Here is a 19885-nt window from a genome sequence, read left to right on the forward strand (position 1 = left end):
CTTATCTAGAAAGAATTAAAGCCCTAGTGCTGATGTCTTGAAGAGCTCGATTTAAACTTCTGCTTGAGCTCTAATTGCAGACATGGAAGACAGAAATAGCTCCTTAATGACAAAGTTACCACCCTGCCAAACATATTTAAAAGCATATAAGCATGTCTGGTAGGATATAAGCCAACTGATATTCCTGTTACTCTTTTTTACCTGCAGCATAAAGGAGTAGCTTGGTAAACATTCTTCGTGAGAACATCTTTTTTCAACATCCTTCCCAGTATAAATCAGCAATATATTAATTTCTGCAGCTGTCCCTCAGCTCCTCAGGTAAGTCACCAGCTCTAATGGTAGCAATGTAGGAATACCCAAATAGGCAAATAACCTTGTTTTCCAGCAGAGGTCTGGCCATAGGCAGAGGTCTGGCCATAGGCAGAGGTCATGATGGGCTGCAGAATCAAGGGACAGCAAAAGAAGTGCTGAGCTTTGTGATGCTGTGGCCTGATTACTACTCGTACTCAGACCTGCCAGTTGATGAACTTGCTCATACATCACCACTAACTGCAGCTACGGCAGCAGGGTTTGCATGTTTGCATGTGCCACTGCAGCCACAAAGGGGTACATTTTCTCTCCTGCTAGGCAGAGCTTGCAGGAGCAGTAGATGGGATGAGGACATTAAAAGATAGAACACACAGATCTGTAAACTTCTCAGATTTCCCACCTCATGTCTCCCAGCCATTCTGTGTCCTGGGAATACATCTGCTTTTTGGTCTTACAAAACAAAGCAGCTTGGTATCCTCCAAGATCCATGCAAACCTCAGAGGTGGGGCCAGATGGGAAGGTGACTGTATGCTCTTGGTGGTTATCTCAGGTCTTCTTTTGACACTGAGGAGAGTCTGGCTGCCCGTGGCTTCTTAGGCAGCTCCTCCAAAAGAAGTGTTCCAGGGTTAGGACAGGGGAAGACTTGTGCAGAAAAGAAATTATAAAATAAAAACATTTTTGGAGTAAAGTTTAGTGCATTTCTTAAATGATAAGAAATACAACAAACAAAATCCAGTTAAACAGGACAGGATTTAAAATATCGCACAAGTTTACTGAGAAGTTAGACCACAGACAAAAAGAAAACAATTTGCATTTTGGTAGTCAACTTATTATGTATGGGACACATGGCTCTTATACATAAATTTGAAAGTGAAATCTGATTTGACTGTGCTTAGTATTTGCATAACTGACAGGGCTAAGTTGAGTGTACCTCAGTGGCAGAGTGCTAGCCTGAACTTGCCAGAGAAAGATCTACCCGATGCTCAGGAGACCCTCAGGAAGAACAGCCACATTTACTTGCAGAGGACAGCTTAACAGAATGATTAGGCTTCAGCCTAACTGACAAAATCTATTTTAACAGCAAATAAATTTTGTGTAATAGCCTCAGAAGGTACAAATTACCAGAACTAAGTTTGTTGTTGTTGTTTTCCTTTTTAAATGCTTAATAATTTTAAATTGCTTCAGCTACTGGTTATATTTCACCTTGAATGAATGTCTTATTTTTTTCATCCAAGAGGAAGATTCTCTCTGATCTTGTGTTTCTTTGATACAGTATTTCCTTCTTTCCTTCAGGAGAAAAATGAGCTGGGGATTCCTACGTGATCTGCTGAGTGGAGTGAACAAATATTCAATAGGAATTGGAAGAATTTGGGTAGCAGTTGTGTTCATATTCCGCTTACTGGTTTATATTGTGGCTGCAGAAAACATCTGGAAATATGAACATGATGAATTTGAATGCAATATCAAGCAGCCTGGTTGTGAAAATGTCTGCTTCGACCATTTTTTCCCTGTCTCCCACATCAGTCTTTGGGCTTTGCAATTAATCATGGTCTCCACCCCTTCACTCTTGGTTGTTTTTCATGTTGCTTACCGAGAGAAGAGAGAGAAACACCACAACCAGAAACTTTATAAAAGTCCAGGAGAGATAGATGGTGGATTGCTGTGCACTTACCTTATCAGCCTTATTTTAAAAATGGGATTAGAAATAGTTTTTCTTGTTCTGTTTTATAAATTGTACAATGGATTCAAAGTACCACGTCTTGTGAAATGTGACATAAGACCATGTCCCAATACCGTAGACTGCTTTATTTCCAAACCCACAGAGAAGATGATTTTCCTCTATTTTCTGGTGGCAACTTCATGCCTATGCATTGTACTAAATCTAAGTGAATTGAGTTATCTCATTTTCAAATACTCCATAAAATGTTATCTGAAGAGGTACATCAAGAAATGTCAAGGCTCAGAAAGTGATTGCCACAAATCAGGAATCATTGGTCACAACAGACCAGCAGCTGCAGGACGGTTCCACAACAGCTGCCCATCCTTGCCTCTGCATATACAAGACAAACATGAAAAAAGTTCCCTGTTGACTTAAAAGAAGGCTACAGACCACCTTCCCGTTACACGAGCTGTATTTGATGAATTGCTTTTCCAATCAGTCCTTTACAGAACTGGAAGGATAGTTATGTTTATATATATACTTTTTCTCTATTAGTTCCCCCTTACTTGAGTGGATAAATTCAGTTGCATTATGTATGTCACACATAGATCTTTTCAGGTTGCAACGAGGTGTAGAAGTCTGAAAATTCCATGAAGTTTTAATATAAACACAGACACTTATGATAAATCATGCTGAAACAATTGCTCAAACAGTTGTGTTTTGAATATTACACAGAATTGCTTTGGTACAAGCAAAAAAAGAGGCTTTTTATATGCAGAGTTGGAAGAACCTGGGATTGATTAAGACACAGAATGGTAAGGCGATGTACAGCATCCGTCAGGTGGGTGGATCTGGTAACTGTTGAAATAGTGATCGGGCAGCACTGGCATACAGCGGCTGCTGGTGTCTTGAAGTGAGCTGGACAGTCACAAGCCCATTCCACTGGCCTACTGTAAAACATCTCAAAAAAAGAAAAAAATAAGAAGAGGTAGACATACCTAGTTTGCCCCATGGTGGTAAAGACAGACCTGGTTATTTAGCTATTTGTGGAGCACCTCCTTCTGGAGGTATTTGAGCCCTTTACAGTTTTTAGGGTATTTATCATCAGAACGCATCCTGTAAGAAAAGGTACTTGGCTCGAACTTGTGCAGGCAGCACATACCAGAGTACAGAGTTAACTCCTGGTCACCGGCACCGAGCAGGTCCTGAGTCATTAGACTTTTCTTCTGCTCTGTGGCTGTGGCATTTAAGGGAAAAGATCATTCCCAGTTCCCTAGGATCTGAGAGGAACGTAGACCACACAATATGGCAATTGTAGTAGCCAGTAGTCCTAGTATTCAGTAGCCTGGAATCCAGTCCCTTTAGTAAGACTGAGAATACTGCTGCTCCTTCAGTAAATTTCTCTGCCATAGAAGAACATGTAAAATCTAGAAATACAAAAAGCCTCTCATAGAAACAAAGTAAAAAAGGATCACCTATTCCCTCCCCCCAAATTTCAGAAGTATTACTTAAACACCACACACCTCTGCTCTTTGTTATGTGTGTTGCTTGGGCTAACAGGAAAGGCACAGAAATTAGTCAAGACATGTCTTCTGTTGAACCTAGACTTCTGAGACGATAGAAATTAGAGCCTAAAAAGACTTATTTCAGGGTAGTGTTCTCTTTCCATTGCTGGGATGAAAGAACTTAGGACATGTATCAGTACTGAGCCTGATCAAAATACACCCTTTAAGGAAAAACATGACCTGCAATAAGTGGAGCTGCCTGAATGCTGAACCAATTTTTTTGTTCATGCCAGGATAAAGAGGAGAAAACAGTAGCAAAAGCACGTTAACTATTATTGCTGCCTGAATGTTCAACCAATGTTATTGTTTGTGCTAGGATAAAGAAGAGGAAACAGTAGCAAAAGCATGTTAAGTATTTTTTCACTCCAAAAAAACCCAGCTTTGGTTACAAAGCATTACTTTTATGAGTACTGGGGTAGCAGTTACAGAATTAACTTTTAAGAACTAATGAATAAACTATGTGCCTTTGACCATGATTTTCAAGCTTTTTTGCCAAAATAAGCTTGCCTTTATAAAAGGTGAAAATACACTTGCTGCTGCTGAACTTCCCAGCACAGCAGTCCCTCAGATACTAGCTTGCCAGCTTGTGGCCGGTTAAAGTTTTACATCTGGATTGACGCTGAATCTGTGTGTGTATCGAGACAACGCGCTTCACACAATTCAGAACATTTTCTATTAAATCTCTACATACACAGAATGCGGCTCATGACAGAAATGCAGTTAGAAACTCTTTTGCAGCTACTGAACAAAACCCACCAAGGAGTGCATGAAGCAAAACCACTGCCCATCAGCCCTGTGTAACTGTGACTGCCACAGTCTGAGTAACTGAGAACAAACCCCCAAGTTATCTTGGCCTTTTCGTACCTTAATGCATCATTTTTTAAGACAAGGGTGTTGTGGATGGAGTGATGCACTTCACTTGTAAGAGAGAAGTAGCAATATGTTTATTGATATAAAACAGCGTTTTAACCAAGTTTGATAGTAAATGCGACAGTGGTTTAACAAGATTCGATGGCAGGGTTCACTTAAGTATCTACTGCATAGAGGACAGGGTCAGCCAAAACTGTCAGGGAGACCCTCCCGTTGAGTCAGGAGGTTCAGAAAGGAGCCCCTTGCGTTCTAAACTCCTTCTCAGAGGGGAGTCTAGGTGCAGCTGGATCCACTCCTAGTCCCAGACTTGGTCAATGGTTTGTCTAAAGGATTACGTATGTGCAATCAATCCTTTACCTCACCTAGCTAAGATTTCGAAGTTTAGCATGCCATTAATCACTTACTGAGAATCTGTTGCGGCAAGGAATCCCTCAGCCTCGAGGAGTAACCTTGGGAGGCATCCCTGCTCAAGGGGAGATCCTGCCGTGCAGGAGAGCTCAACAGGCCCTGGGCTGTCCACTATTTATGGAGTAAGATAATTGACTCATAGTCTTACTTACATACTTACTACAGGTATTAGTTTCTTCCAAATTTGGCTTGAGTCGGACATCGACCAGCACTGTGGTTAGGTGGGCACATTGTTCAAATTAGCCCTTGGCTGTTGTGGTGTTGTCTTGTCTTCCCTGAACCCACTCCGAGCCAGATGGAGCCGTCACGGCCAGACACATCCAGTCCGATCGCCACTGGTGGTTATCGCTTGAGCAGGGTTACGGGAAATACAGGTCCCCTTGGGGGGGGGGGCGGGGAGCGCACCGCCACAAAGGGCAACACTATCAAAATAAAAAATGCTTCCAGAATGACTGTTTTTTAATTACTGAGGACAGATTTTAAGACAGCACATTAATGAAAAAGTATTTATTTTTTTAAAAGCAAGGTTTATTTGAGAGAAAATGAAGAGAAGCAAACACAGTTTAGCCAACACAGATTTCTGATTAAATTTGTGCATTAGCTGCTCTCTAATAAAAAAGTATATTAAGTCAGGGCTTGAAGGGTTTTAGAGCACCCCCTAAAGCTCTATGGCTGGTCAGAGCTTCCCGCTTAGACCAAAAATTTGCCTGTGAAATAAGAACTTTAATTCTTTGGAATGTATATTCAAGGTTTTATTTCTAATTCTATCTTCAACAGCCACAAAATGATAAATAAATTCTAAAATCAACAGGTTTCAAGTCTCAAAGGATACTTCAGTTTTGACAAAGCCAGTACCTTACATGAGAAATATTCTGAAAAATTATTATGGACCAACTCTGTGTAACCCCAACTCACTCATAGCAAACTGCCAAGCGGCTTTTACATCACATGCTGCAAAATTAGCGTTTGACAGAGCCACTAATGAAAAGGAAATGAGCATCACACAAGGCAGCTCCATCAGATTTTACTTAACCTGAGAGAACAGAAACAAACTCACCTACTTTCTGAACCCTTGCTCTTGGCCAGCATTTGGTCTTTTACTGGCTCCTTTCCTTCCACAGCCCCTTCCCTGCCTTTATACTCCTTTGTCCTCCAGTTTAAGTTTCACTCATCCACCCATCCCTGAAGTAATTTGCTCTTACATTTTTGGTTCAAATGAGTTTGTAGGCTCGGTCCCTAAACTAAAGGTTTAAGGGCTTTTTTATGTATTCAACTTCCAAGTCACTCAAACAGGCAAAATTGAAAAAATTTCAAGTGCTACGTTTTTTCTTTTTAAAGTGTAAAAGTACAGTCTCCTCAAGCACATAGCAATTGGTAGGAAGCTGATCTGAGCCCATACTGCGATGGAGAAATAACATGATCACTCCATGTGCATTCATACAAAAATATTTACCTCATTCATATTTCAGAACACCTCTGCAAACATTAAAAGATCCAAGTCTTACACAGATCCTAATTTTCTTTAAAACCCAAGTAACTTCCTTGCCTTGTGACAGACGAGGATTGAAAAAAGTCACAGGAAAAAATATTTCCCTCTTTGCTGATAGTTTCTTCCCTCTATTCCCATCTCCAGTACCCCCGGCCCTGTTTCCCACCCTTTCAATGGGATCATCTTCTCCACACCAAGGCTCCAGCCAGGGGTGAGCAGAGCACGAGCAGGAGCTCCTCTAGCCCGGGGCACCTAAACCTCAGGGCACGGTGTCCCCGCCTGTGCAGGTGGGACCCCCAACCAACTAATTCTTTGGCACGGAAACCAATTGCAAGAATATAGCCAACTACTTTTCCTCACCCGGACCACGGACTGTTTTCAGTGTCACTTTCACAAGCATCGCTCCCTTACCATCCAACAGCCACAGGCAGGACATCCCAGAACGCTCTAGGACCAACAGTCCCCCCCATCCTGCTGAGACCGGCCACCCCAAAACATGTGAGGACAAACCCACTGCTCTTATATACACTGAATTAGGGCTCAGACAACTTAAGATTTCTTTATAAACACAGTTAACTACAGGAGAGGCTGACTGCCGGTTTAAAGATGTCTTTCAATCGCAAAACAGTCCGTACTCTGCATCCAGACTCCTCGATTGGGTCGCTTCCCCATCAGCAACAACTGCCGTTTTAGTCAGCGCGTTCCTGATGGCGACTAGGGGTTTAAAAGAAAGCGTCCTTGCTCAAATGCACCACAGTTCACGGGTGACGTGTCTGGAAGACAAGAGACACAGAGGAGGAGGAAGAAGAAGGAGAGGGGAGAAGCGGGAGCGGGCCCGGGCGGCGGGGCAGGGCCCCCGGGGCCCCCCGCGGGCTGAGGCGGTGCTGGCAGAGCTGGGCTCGGCCACCCGGCAGCCCCGAGGGCAGGGGTACGGCTCCAGGCTCCGGTGGAGCTGTCAGTTCAGGCGTGCTACTGCAGCTGTAGCAGGAGGTTTTATACATCGCTCAAGGTAAAATATCTAAACGCAAATACCAGATTTATTTCCGCAGGAACTTTTGCGGGTGGCTTTACCAAACCACAGTGCCCCCTGCAGTCCATGACATCTTAAATCAGACCCTGCCTTCAGTCCCCTGCTTTAAGTTTAAAATACTTTTTTTGAAAAGGAAAAAAAATACCATACTAGCTTACCTGTTGGACAGGCTGTCAGTACCCACCTAGAAGAGAGTATGCCCCGGAGGGCACTGACTGTATTGGTACAGCACTCACTTTAATTGGCTTAACTGGGGTAAGAATGAGACAATATTAAAAATTTCATTCTCAGAAATTCAGACCCCACATTCAGATCCAAACCAGAAATTACTTCCTGGATACTTATGATATTGGAATTTTTTTTCCTTTTTTTTTTCCTCTCTTTTAATTAGCATTCTAGTATAGCACTGTGTAGCTAAATAGTTGTATGCTATTCTCAGTCTAAAACCTGCAAATGATACGGTATCTATCATCAGGAATGTCAATGTTGAAACTATTTAACTTACACAACACAAAATTCTTCTAAAAATTAACAGTTGTGAGGTCTGTCAACAGTGACTGCAGAGGTTAGGTACATCTGAAAACAAGAGATTTCAGGCAAGCTTTGTGGATCCTCTCCAGAGGAGGTTCTCTGCCCTCTTCTCCCCTGCAGAAGGTCTCTACAATCACTGCGGCTGGCATCCAACAGCAGCTCCATCCAGGGAGACCACATGGCCTCTGGTAGGTAGAACATGGCATCATGCATAATCAATGCAATGATCATAATGATTTCTCCTAGAGTTAAAATGCAAGGATTTGTTTCGGTTTTATCATTCTCAGACCACAACTTTGATTTACTAACTTGGCAGAATTATCAGTTCAGTCACTTGGGAGGGATCGAAAGCAAGAGGAGTGAATGGGCTCTGTTCAAATGGAAGCATGGGCCTTCTGAGAAGGTATGCAATTTAGCACCAGATAGCAAACCAAGGGCTATGCCCAAGTTGAAATGCTGTTGCCTTTCCGCTTTTTCATACATAATCCTCACTCGCACAACAAGTCACTTCATTTGGTTGTAGGAATGTGCCCTCTGCATTGATATTCAAGTAAACTGTCAAAGATTCCAGGTGAATAGCTTAAGAGCAATCAAGTGTAGCATTTAATGCAAAGCTTTACATGGCAAGACAAGTTTATAGGAAAAAAAAAAAAAAAATCAAGCCAATCTCTCCCAAGATAAAGACTATTTTATATTACTGAAGGTAGGTCACATCCAGTAATGAGAATAATCCAAGAAAAATTTTTGGTACCACACAATCCAGCTGGCTTGTCCCATCCGAGTTAAGCATAATCACGCATGAAAACCAACACTGAAGATTCCTGGGTACTGACAGCTCCCACCAACGCATTCACGCTTTTGGTTACTCAACAAACTGGATACCTGTCGTTTTGGTTAGCAGCATACAGAGAAATTGCTCCAATCCCGGGCACTACAAGCGGCACCGCTTCTGAGGCTCGTTCCAGTGTGGAAAAGAGAGAGGTGGTGAGAGTGCTGCCAGGTACAGTCAGCAAGAGGCAGAAGAGCGCGGATGGAGCCTGTGCCATCAACAGAGCACAACCACCGAGTTTATCTGCAAGATCACAATCTCACTTCCCTTTCAGAAAGTGCCTTGTTTATTCAGTTTTTAATGGTATGGCATAAGGACTCATGTATTTTATAGATAGATACCAAATTGGTATTATCAAAATAAACCATCTGTTTTATAAACCCACTATTTACAAAAACGGTTTCTGAAGTTTTTTTGTTTTGTTTTTTTTAACAAAAATTAAACTATACACCAATCTAAGTTACAGAAACAAAAATAACCTTTATAAGATCACATGTATAAAACAAGAAATGAAATGTGATTTTATTTAAGGCAATACTGGGCTACTTCACAAATCACCACCTCAAATATATACACTGCTCCACACTACTAATTTTCTATCACATTCACAACGGATTCTTTAATACCAAATATTGTTTTAAATCTCCAATGTAGCAAACTATTTTTATTCACATTTCCATTTTTATTATGGAATCATAAATGCTTTGTATCCAATTAAAAGCAATGAAAAATGTAGCTATAAGAAAACTATTATATTTATGAGTTAACTACATATGAGTATCATCCATAGATACTGGATGTTAAAATCTACAAAAATGAGAGTGTGTCAGTACGTTTAACCTATGAAATGTGATCTTATCCAGCTCCTCTCCTGTAAATAAATGCTTTATGCAAAATAAACTGGATATGGCAGACTTAACTAGTTTTAGTTCAAAAGTTCTTAATTTAAAATGATTAAAGGACAGTTTTAAAAACTTGCTCACTTAGTTACAAATTAAAATTCCGAATATAAATGTGTCATTTAATAGTTTAGACTTACAGACTGCTGGTGGCAGCAAATGATTTACAATAATAAATATATACAAAAAAAAAAAATGTATCTACAAATAAAGAGTACTGTTATACATGAGCAGTGACCTGGTGAAAGATACCAATCACAGACAACTCACAAAGATTTAGTTCATGGAAAGGACAATCTTGATAGAAAGTTGAGGTTTTGATCAAGTATTTACAAAACTGAAGCAATTACTCTGTTCTTCAAGTCCCATAGGGATAAAAACAAATAAGACATTTACATGACTCATGTCATGTTTTTTGCTAGATTAAATCACTTCAAAATAAAAGAGCTCCACAGTTACTAGCATGCTTGATGGCTTCCTATTCAAAATAAATTTTATTACAGGTCACGGTTAAACACATTACGTTTTCAGTATTTTGACTCCCCTTCCTCGGTACCCATAACAATTACTTTTGCAGCTGTAACCTCTGGATTATCCTCCCAACGTCCTTCGAGCTTTCTCAAACTGACGATAGGTTTCATTTCCTGAAGTTGCTTCAACACACGCTCAGTGCAGTCTTTAAAAGTCTTGTCTAAAACTATCTTTACGTTATCACCACATGGAAGCCGTGATGGGTTGGCAAACGGTACAAGGGTTTCAGTTTCAGAACATGACCAAATGACATTATTACTTGCTACGGAGGTCTTCTCGTTGGATTTTCTTGAGTTCGAATGGGATCCTTTTTTGGTTCCACTGCTGTGGTAGTCTCTTTCGGTGTTTTTCTTTTGCTTCACAGCAGACTCTTCAAGGAACTTGAGGAATGACACTTCAAAACCCATCGGCTTAAACGAGCTCCAGTCGAAAGCTGCAGGTTGCTCTTCAGCTGTTTGAATGGCAACAGCAGTCTCTTCCTCCCTGTGCATGCTACTCACGTCAGCAGGCAGTACTTCCTCAGTTTTTTCAGCTCTCCTCCTCTTATTCTGAGATACGTTTTTTTCTTTGTTTGCTCTTTTTAAGTTGTTTGATTTTTGCTTTTCTGACGGGCAGGAGCTGGTCTCCTGCAAGTCACTATTTACACTGGAAGAGATTTTTGCTTGATTTTCAGCACTTGAACAATCCTCATTAATCAGTTTAGTAATGAATAGTTCTGTCAGTTCGTCCACTTCATCCTTCTCACCTTTTTCAGTTTCCTTCTGCGGTAATGTAGATGTGCTTGAATCATTATTGCTCACTATCAAACTCAGTTCAGGCTCTTTCACATCACTTTTTTTATCAGTCTCCTCTTGCTCACAAGAGGCTTCTTTTACTTGTGAGACAGAGTGCTTTTTAGATACAATAAGAAGATTTCTGTGTTGGGAAGTAAATGCTTTGGACAGCTTGTGACATTTGTAATGCCTTATTATGTTACTTTCGCTTGTAACTACGGAAGAACATCCCTTTATCATACATGGATACTGAGTTATGAACCTACTTGTACATTCTGATAAGGCATCATTTCTAGCCTTTATTGAAAATACGTGCTTGCCGCGTTTCAGTGAATAAGCCTTATTTTCTTGAACTTGCATTCCTTTTGAGTTTTTGTTTTCCAAGTTCACATTTTTCTTTCGTTTTGTTTTCACTGACAGCCTGTTACCTTCTTTTCCCGATCTGTTTTTTAGTCCTCTCTGTTTGGACTTTAATGGTTTCTCCTGATTTGCTTTGCTTGAAATGTTTTCCTGACCTGGTGTCAGTCTCCTAGGTCTTATTAGATGATCTTTATGCTTATCATTATGTTTGTTAAAAATATGCCTCAAGAGGTTAGACCTAGTAGCATAAATACGGTCACAGCCTTCACAGTCACACTTGAATACGCCGTCATCTTCTACTTTGTTTGGCCTTATCTTAATACCGTGATCTGCCTCGAGATGTACAATGTAGTTAAGATATGCTGTAAACGAAGACTTACATTGAGACTGATCACAAGAAAACCTTCCTGCCTCTGGAGCTGATTTCATGTTTCCAATTTGCTCTGGGGTCATGTCATGAAGCTTCATATAATGTTGTATCAAGCTGGTAACTTCCTGGAAAATGCGAGAGCAGTCACTCACCTCACACCTGAACTCTCTGACGGCAGGTTTGGTTTCCACCTCATCGCGTTCCTCTTTGCCTGGCTCATTCTCCTCCTCCACTTCAGCAGAGAAGGCAGGGAGGTCTGATTTGTGCACAGCTTGGTAATGAAGGATTAGGTTTTGTTGTATCGTAAAAGCTGCGAAGCAACCCTGATGGACGCACCGGTATGGTCTATAAGGGCTGTATCTAGTGGGAAACTCCAGAGATTTCGTTACGGGCTTCCTACGTTTTCTCTCCTCTTTTTCCTTCCTGTACCTCCTAACCTTGCGTACTTTGGGTTGTGCCTGCGTACTACCGAAAGAGGCTGCATTATGCTGCTCCGGTGGAACAGAAACCACTTGGGGAGGTTTTTCCAGTCTTTCAGGAATACTATTTTCTGGTAGAAGTTTTTCCAAGACTTTTACAGGCTCTACAATTTCCTTTATCTGACCTTCTTTGACCAATGGAGCTGCAGTTTTGTTTTCTATTATTAGTGTCTGCAAAGTTTTTATTTCAACAGGTCGCGGGGCTGTGTTTACAGTTTCATTTTGAGATCTTCTGCCATAAGGCCTTTTAATTTTTAATTTTACCATCTCCTCTGTTGTGAAATGATGTACAAGCTGACAGTGTGCTCGGAGATTAGAGTTTCTTGTGAATGTTTTTGGACACGTAGCTACAACACATTTGAATGGGGCATACTTCAGTTGATGTTTCTTAATTTCTAGTATCATTTCTGCAGTGTACTGATGAACCTTGCCATAGTGTTTAAATAATGCGTCTTTTGTCATAGCACTATAATTGCAGCCTGGATCCTGACATACAAAAGGCTTATTAACTTTATCACTGAACTGAATGTTACTTGCCTCTGAAGATATCTGGATGAGGGGTTTATTTTCAGTTGATACAACAGGAACTGCTGGTGCTAGCATATCTGCTGGAGGGCACTGGGAAACAGTGTCAGACACCTGAATGGGTGAATCATTTTCTAGTTTTAGTTTTTGCAAGCCCTCCAAAATTTCCAATATTTGAGTATCATCCTTTTGAGATGTCTCAGACTGAGCAGAGCTACTCTTTGCAGCAGTGACATTCCCCAAGTGCACAGCAAACTGTGCGGGAGTGGGTAGTTTTACACTATGTGCAGAATTTCCCGAAGAAGCCTGTGCATTATTTACTTGTGAGTTCTGTCCTGAAGCAGCAACAGTATCCTGAATTTCAGTTTTCACCTCAAGTATCTGTGAATTCATAGCAGTTTTAATTATTTCCAGGGTTTTTTCAAAGTTCTGCATAACATTGTCTTCTGAAATCTGTTCCTCCGAATTTGCTTGCACACAGGAATTTACAGCCATCATTTGGGAATCCCCATTTTCAGTTTTTACTGTTAAAGAGGGTAGCATTGTATGAGCCTCGAGATTTGTTTTGAAGTTCTCTTTGATACTGGTCATGAATAACTGATTGTCAACATTATTGAGTTTCTGCGTGAGGTTTTCCACCACCGCTTGAGAGCCACAATTTGCCAGCAAGTTGGACTGAAACCTTTCTCCCTGTATTTGCACGTTTCCTTCGGTGCTTTTGGTGATAAGTCCCATCGTTGTTGTATTATTTACTGCTACTTTCTGTGATGTATTGGGCACAAGCAAGGGCGTAGTTGCTTTTCTCTTCCTCTTTGAAGCACTGGTTCCCTTCTTATTCAAGTTGCTTGATCCTGAATTCTGGGGACTACTTATAACTGAAACTCGTGAACTGTTCCCTGCAAAGTTTTGCGTTGCTGCAACAGTATTAGAAAACGAGCTAGGACATAAGCCATTTTCAATAGTCTTTAGCATTAAGTCTTCTGTTGCAAAAACAGGCAAACTCTTGCATTCGTTTATTGGAGGAATTTTGGCATTGAGGGTCCTGTTTTGGTCTGTTAGCAGGGTACTGGGGTTACAGACTGTCTGCAGCAGAGGGGACGTGGTTGAGTTGGGGAGAACAGCTGCATTTATCTGAGTCGTACCAGTGACGCAACTTGTTGTAACTACGTGTGGAAGTACTTCTGTGTTATCAAAGGTACTCGGGATGCCTGCAGTTTCCAAGGCTTGTTTTATAATTTGATTTCCTTCCTCATTCCCACCGGTATTAAAGTTAGTCACATTGGCCCGTGGAAACATAGTCTGCAGTAAGGCTGTGGAACGATTTTCAGCTGCAAGTAACTGGAGGAACGATGGATCTTTAAAACATGTCTCTGGACTGAAGGCAGACTCCTGGGGTTGCTGCAAGTTTAATGAATTTGAGGAAAGAATCATACTGGCAAGCAAAGACTGTCCATTAGCCTGCAGAGCTTCTGGAGAAATTTCTGATCCTTCAAGAGGCTTACAGTAAGACCTCTTAGATAAGTGACCACCAAGTGATCTAGGATTAGTGAAAACTCTGAAACACCTGCTACAGATAAATTTGCCATCCCTAATTATTGCTGGCCACTTTGCCCGCTTGTTATGTTTTGGCTTCCTTTCTTTCCCATTCGGGCCCCGGCCACGATCTTTTTTCACCTTTTCTGAAGCTGGATGTTGAGAATTAGTTTCACTGAAGTTATTTTCATTACTCAATCGTGAGGGAAATATTTGATCAACAGTCTCCTCTTTTGGGAAAGCAGAACTAGTGTTTCCTTCTAGCTGTGATGAAAAGTTATTTGTGTTATTTTCCAGTTGTGAGAAGACTGAATTTGGAGGATTCTCTGCTGATGAAGGAAAGAGAGACATTGGACCATTTTCTGCAGGCAAAGGAAGAAAAGGATCTGAACCACCATCAATATTCAGAGGCATAACCGTTTTTGCCAGATCATCCAACTGCGAAGGTAAGGTTGCACCAGACAAATTTTCCATTTGTGAACATAAAACACTCTCAGGCTCACTTTTAATACGAGTAGACAAACTTGGATTTATGACACTTTCAACTATAGGCAACATAGGACTGGCCAAATTTTCTAGGTGAGTTGGGAAAAGCGTACTTGAGACATGTTGCACTTGACTGGAACAGGCAGGATTCAAATTAGGTTTGTTCTGTGCGGTAAAAGCAGCACCACTGGGATTGCCCACTTGCGACGGCATAAGATATACAATCTTCCCATCGTTCGGCACATTTTGCAGATTGCTGGATTTTCGTGGTTTCTTATTTTTACGCTGCATTTTAAAAGCAGCATATTGATCAGGGTGTGCTGCCTTCATATGTTTGCCAATGCTCTGTGACGAGTTGTACGTTCGAGTACACCCCTCAACCTGACAATTATATTTCTGAGTTGGGGCTGCTGGTGACACAGCTGGAACTAAAGAGCTATTTATGTTAGGCTGCGAAGGAATAAACGTAATACTTTCTAAAGTTTTTAAAGGCAGGTTATATAGATTAGCTGCAGCCTTAATACTGTCTTCAATTTCAAGTTTGGAAATGGGTACACTGTTTCGATATCCTGCCTGATTCTGCATGCTGAATGGATTAACAATGCTCACTTGTCTTTCTAAGCTTTTTGATTCAAGGGCTTCTGGTTTTAGTGTGTCTGAGGTCACAGAAATATTTTGAACATTCTGAGTTTGACTGAGAGAGTCTTCTTCCTTTCTCTCTTGGAAAACTGGAAGACAAGAGTCAACCGATGAGCACAACTGTTGGGCTCCAGGTTTAGTGGTATCTACTTTACTGGCAGTAGCAGCCAATTTACCTCTTTTTACAAAGTTATCTCGGATCTTCTGGTTAACAGCAGGCACCTTAATGCTGCTTGCTGGAATTGCCAGTTCTGTCTTCACTGAACCCGTAGGAGACTGCTCCGAACCAGCATTAGGCAAGGAATCGCTTTGCCGCAGTATACTTGCCGATGTGTTTACACTTTCATTCCCTACTGGTTCTGCTTTGATTTGATTCCAGACAACATTTTCTCCTTCAGTAAAACTACTTCGGTTGTCAGCCAGAGGAGATGTCAATTCCTCTTTAACAGCAACTCCATCGGTATTTTCATTAGCTTTAGAAGGTTGACTAAGATCAGGCTGATTAGTCTGGCTTTCAGGCTGTTGCGCTTTTTCAGGCTGCTTGTTGTGATCCTCAACATGTTTTTCCAGTTCATTCTGAGAACGGTATACCTTTCCGCAGCCTGTGACTTTGCAGGTATAGGTATTATAGTGTTGTGCTTCGTGATCATAGAGTAAATAGGCTTCGGAAAACACTCTGCCACATTTAGGAAACATACACTTGGCTCTGAAGACTTGATGCTCTTTCCTATGTGTCAGCAGCTCAGCATAACTGTTAAAACCAGCCTTACATTTCATCTGTATGCAGATATAAGGCTTGCTGCCACAGTGCATTTGTAAATGATCATTCAGGTGAGTAACACTTACGAAATGTCGTCTACAGTACTGGCAAATCACTTTTTTGCTTTGCATTTCAAGAAAACGCTTAGCTTCTTCATTATCTTTATGCCCCTTTGCATGTGCTATTAGATTTTTAAAATATTTAAAGCCTTTTTTACAAAATGTTACAGGGCAGGTGAATTCATTAACAGGGAGTGGCTTTTGAACTGGCACTATCTCTGGTATGTAAGGTTTATCTTTGTCATCGTTCTCATCGTCTGAGCCATCGTTATCATTAAACACAATGAAGTCTGTTGAATAGAGACTGTTCTTCTTAATGGGTCGCTGCTCCTGTTTGGATACAGAATCAGTTTTCTGATTCTCGTTGGCAGTTGCTATTTTAGGAGGTCTTCCCAGTCTTCTCAGTGGTTTCATAGCAGCCAATCTCTCTTTGCTGGATTTTTTAACATGCAAAGTTACATGGGGAACAAAGTTTTCTTTAGAATTAAAATTTTGGGCACAAATAGGGCAACTGTAAATTCCGTCTTTATAATGTTTTTGTGCATGCCTAACTATTCTATGACCTAGGAATTCTTTGTCACATAACACACAATACTGCATATAAGCTTGCCAGTTCCTAAATCTAGCTGATATGAACCCCCTCTCTCTGAGTTTTTTAATTTCTCTCTTTTTCTGCTTTTCATCTCTGATACCCTTAAGAAGGCTTGTAGCCTCATCAAAAGTGCCAGCAAGCCCATTCACAGAAGTTTCTTTAGTCTCTTCTTGGCAATCCTCAACCTTTTCATAAACTTCACTATCATTTAGTTCGTCTATTGATGACACGATGGATGCTTCCTCTCCCATAAGTGCCAGACACTGACGCTTGAGAGTTTTCCAGTCCCAGAATTCTGGATCAAAAGGCCACTGAGTTTTCAGTACAAGTAAGAGCTCACAGCGCAAAGAATTTGGTATTGGAAGATTCTCTTCATCATACTTCTGGTCAGGCTGATTATACAGCATTTCAACAGCATAATATGCATCCACAGTGGGTTCGAGAAGAAATTCACTCAGCTGACAAGCACGTTTAACCTCCAAATCATCTGGAAGCAAGCAGGAGATAGTCTTGCAAATAGATATCTTGACATCTGTATTTTCACTGGATTCCAAGCGCAATGCTTTCACACACAGTTCAATGCAGGTTGCAAGTCCAGCACCATCAATCTGTAAAGCAAGACTAATTTTAGTAAGTCAACTTATCATAACACTCTCTATATTTGTAAATAAGAGGTATCACTATTCAACCTTAAGTGTCAGAAAAAATGCACCTGGAGTTTATAACAATACTTTTTCCTTTAAGAAACATAGTGGTTTGTCTTTAGATGCTATTCCTTAAGTTGCATAACTTGTCTTCATGCTACTAAAAAATTGTGAAAGTTTACAAACAACTAAAACATAAATTAATTGTATGTTCTGTCTAGTTTGAAGACTTTAGGACTGTATTTTACAGGTGTTCAGTTTATATTAGAGCCATATTGAGCCTTTTCCACGAAAGAAAGCCTGCCGGTTGTGTCACAGTTATTTGAGAGGAGCTTCTATGGAGCATTAAGTTAACACTGGGTAGAATTCAAATGGTAAAAAGTGCTACAGTTAAAGTAAGGGAAGCACGTGATCTTCAAAAAGACCTATAATTTGGACATCACTTAAGGCATAAAGATTTATTTTTATTTTTAAAGATTATGCCACTTCAAAGTCAACTGCCCTCAACTGAACACGTGGCTTCACTCCAACTGAAAGGAGTAAGTATAGTTAGATGTTCCATCATTTAAGTGTTCCAAAAGTCATGTGGTCTTTCCTCATTCATACCCTCAGGCAACGTAAATTACATTTATGTCCACTTTACAGTCCCTTTACGCTGCCAAGGATGCACAGAGAGGCTGTGGTAGACATGAAAATAAAGGCCAGTGAATTTATGAATGCACAAGTCTACTGCCCACGTGGTCTCCAATTTCTGCCATCAATAAAATGATCCACAGCTCACTAGAGAAAAACCAGTATGGCATGGAGCAGACAGAGCTCTTCATATTATAAGACTCTCTGAAAGTTATTTTCCTCCCCCTCTCTAACTCCAATTTAGTTCAGATCTTTGGAAAAAATAATCTTTAAGATCAGAAGCCCATGATTAGCCATACTAGAACACTGCAAAAGGAAAAAAGGAATTTTTATTCTTACAATTAATATACCGAGTTACAGAAATCTCCCAATTAAAAGCTTTCGAAGAGCTCAATTAAGCTATAAACATTAAACAGTGCAGGCACTAAAGAGAGGAAACTAGGAAAATTAGATGACAAGGTTAGCTGAGAAAGATTAACAAAGTTTTTAACACAACATTGGATCTAAGTCCACAAAAGGCAAGTATTTCATTTATCAAAACAAACTGCATTCTTAAGTGGCAATTCAAAAGGGGTTTCTTTGTGGGTGTTGTTTTTTTTTTTCTTTAAAACTTTCTGTAATTTTCTTATATATTAATAGTCAGCCTTTATTTCCTCTCCTCATAAGCTTTTCCTCTCCATTTTCTGTAATATTTGAAATACAGAAAATAATGAAGAGAATGTTAGAACCTGCTAACAAAATACCCCATTTAGAGGACATGGACAATAGTAGAGGCTATAACCTCACCTTCAGTTTTTCCTTCATCTCAGTTGTGGCATCCAGCTCTTCTGTTTATCCCTCAATTTTTTTTTTCCAAAGGAACAAAGAACTTTAATGAATCAACTTACAGTTTACCTGCAGAAGGAAGTTGCTACGGCCTTTCCTAAAACCAATCAGAATCGCCCCAAAGCTGTTGCTACACAAAGAGACAGGATGTCTAAGCAGCTTTCATAAATTTTCCTGATTACAGTTCCATTAAAAGTGCCAAAAATATTCTTTCAGGAGTATCCTTACCTCTGAATTAATTACTTTAATCAGGAAGAAAATGTGATAAACAGTCTTAGTTAACACAGAAAGTTGACGACATCTCTCTAGATACACTTGAATAGAAGGCTCTACCCTTTGCTGCAGTTTACTCCAGAAAAGAGTCAGTTCCCTAGAACAAGAGAACAATATTTCAGGGCCAGCAACACAACCACTAATCTGATCACAAGAAATGCAAGGTTGAGAACAGTTTCTCTTTTGTCTTTGGGAAAGGCAAAAAAATCTGAATTTATTCACACCTTATCTTACAGAGAAAAGCTTTTTATTAATATACCCACACTATTAGTATCTAATTTTCAAGTTTATTACAATGACTCAATTCCAGAAGGACAGATCAGAATAAAGCCAGTAGTACCACAATTCATGCTACATAATTTACAGACTCATGATGTGGTCTTGAAAAAAGTCTTGCTAAGTAGTTTACTCTTCACTCCACAGACTGGAATTTTACACTTCTGAATTCTTAGTAATTACTAACAGCTACAGGAGGATGGCTTTTCTCTGTGGTAGATACATTTATCTTCAGCTGCTCTGCTTTAAGAGCTGAATCTAACTGTGATTTAGTGAGAAATTAGCCCCCAAAGCCAGTACTATTGTACCTAGCTTAACTCACTAGTTCATTCCTCCTTAGGTGCAAATAGCCAAGAGTATTTAGTACCTTGTGGAATGGTGTAACCCCCAAAACTTTAGCAGAATCTGTTTAAGCAAAATCCTGCATTAGCAGATGTTCTCCTGCTGCTGCACATAAAAAGGAGGTGCAAAACCAAAGCAAATTCTTCAGGAATTGTACAGGTTTGGAAGTACAACCCAACTGTTAGCAGCTGGAAA

At 40.4% G+C, this 19885-nt stretch overlaps 2 protein-coding genes across 3 annotated transcripts in view; one reads left to right on the forward strand and one right to left on the reverse strand.

The window, feature by feature from the left end:
• The first annotated feature begins 1609 nt into the window (after positions 1 to 1609).
• GJB7 (gap junction protein beta 7) lies at positions 1610 to 9635 on the forward strand. Its single transcript, XM_030041521.2, has 2 exons — positions 1610 to 2303; positions 8869 to 9635. The coding sequence occupies exons 1-2, from the start codon at positions 1610 to 1612 to the stop codon at positions 9003 to 9005; spliced, it is 831 nt and encodes a 276-aa protein (XP_029897381.1). The 3' UTR covers positions 9006 to 9635.
• ZNF292 (zinc finger protein 292) overlaps positions 8443 to 19885 on the reverse strand; it is a 56605-nt gene continuing 45162 nt past the window's right edge. Inside the window, exons 7-8 of one of the 2 annotated variants that reach the window (XM_030041509.1) lie at positions 19028 to 19169; positions 8443 to 17305 (exon numbers count right to left, since the gene is read on the reverse strand). In XM_030041509.1, the coding sequence (XP_029897369.1) occupies positions 10118 to 17305; positions 19028 to 19169 (7330 nt within the window). In that variant the 3' untranslated portion in view covers positions 8443 to 10117. The remainder of the gene's footprint in view (positions 17306 to 19027; positions 19170 to 19885) is intronic. The other variant, XM_030041517.1, reaches the window with a different exon arrangement.

This window comes from Aquila chrysaetos, chromosome 2 (genome assembly GCF_900496995.4).
Source record: "Aquila chrysaetos chrysaetos chromosome 2, bAquChr1.4, whole genome shotgun sequence".
NCBI lineage: Eukaryota > Metazoa > Chordata > Aves > Accipitriformes > Accipitridae > Aquila > Aquila chrysaetos.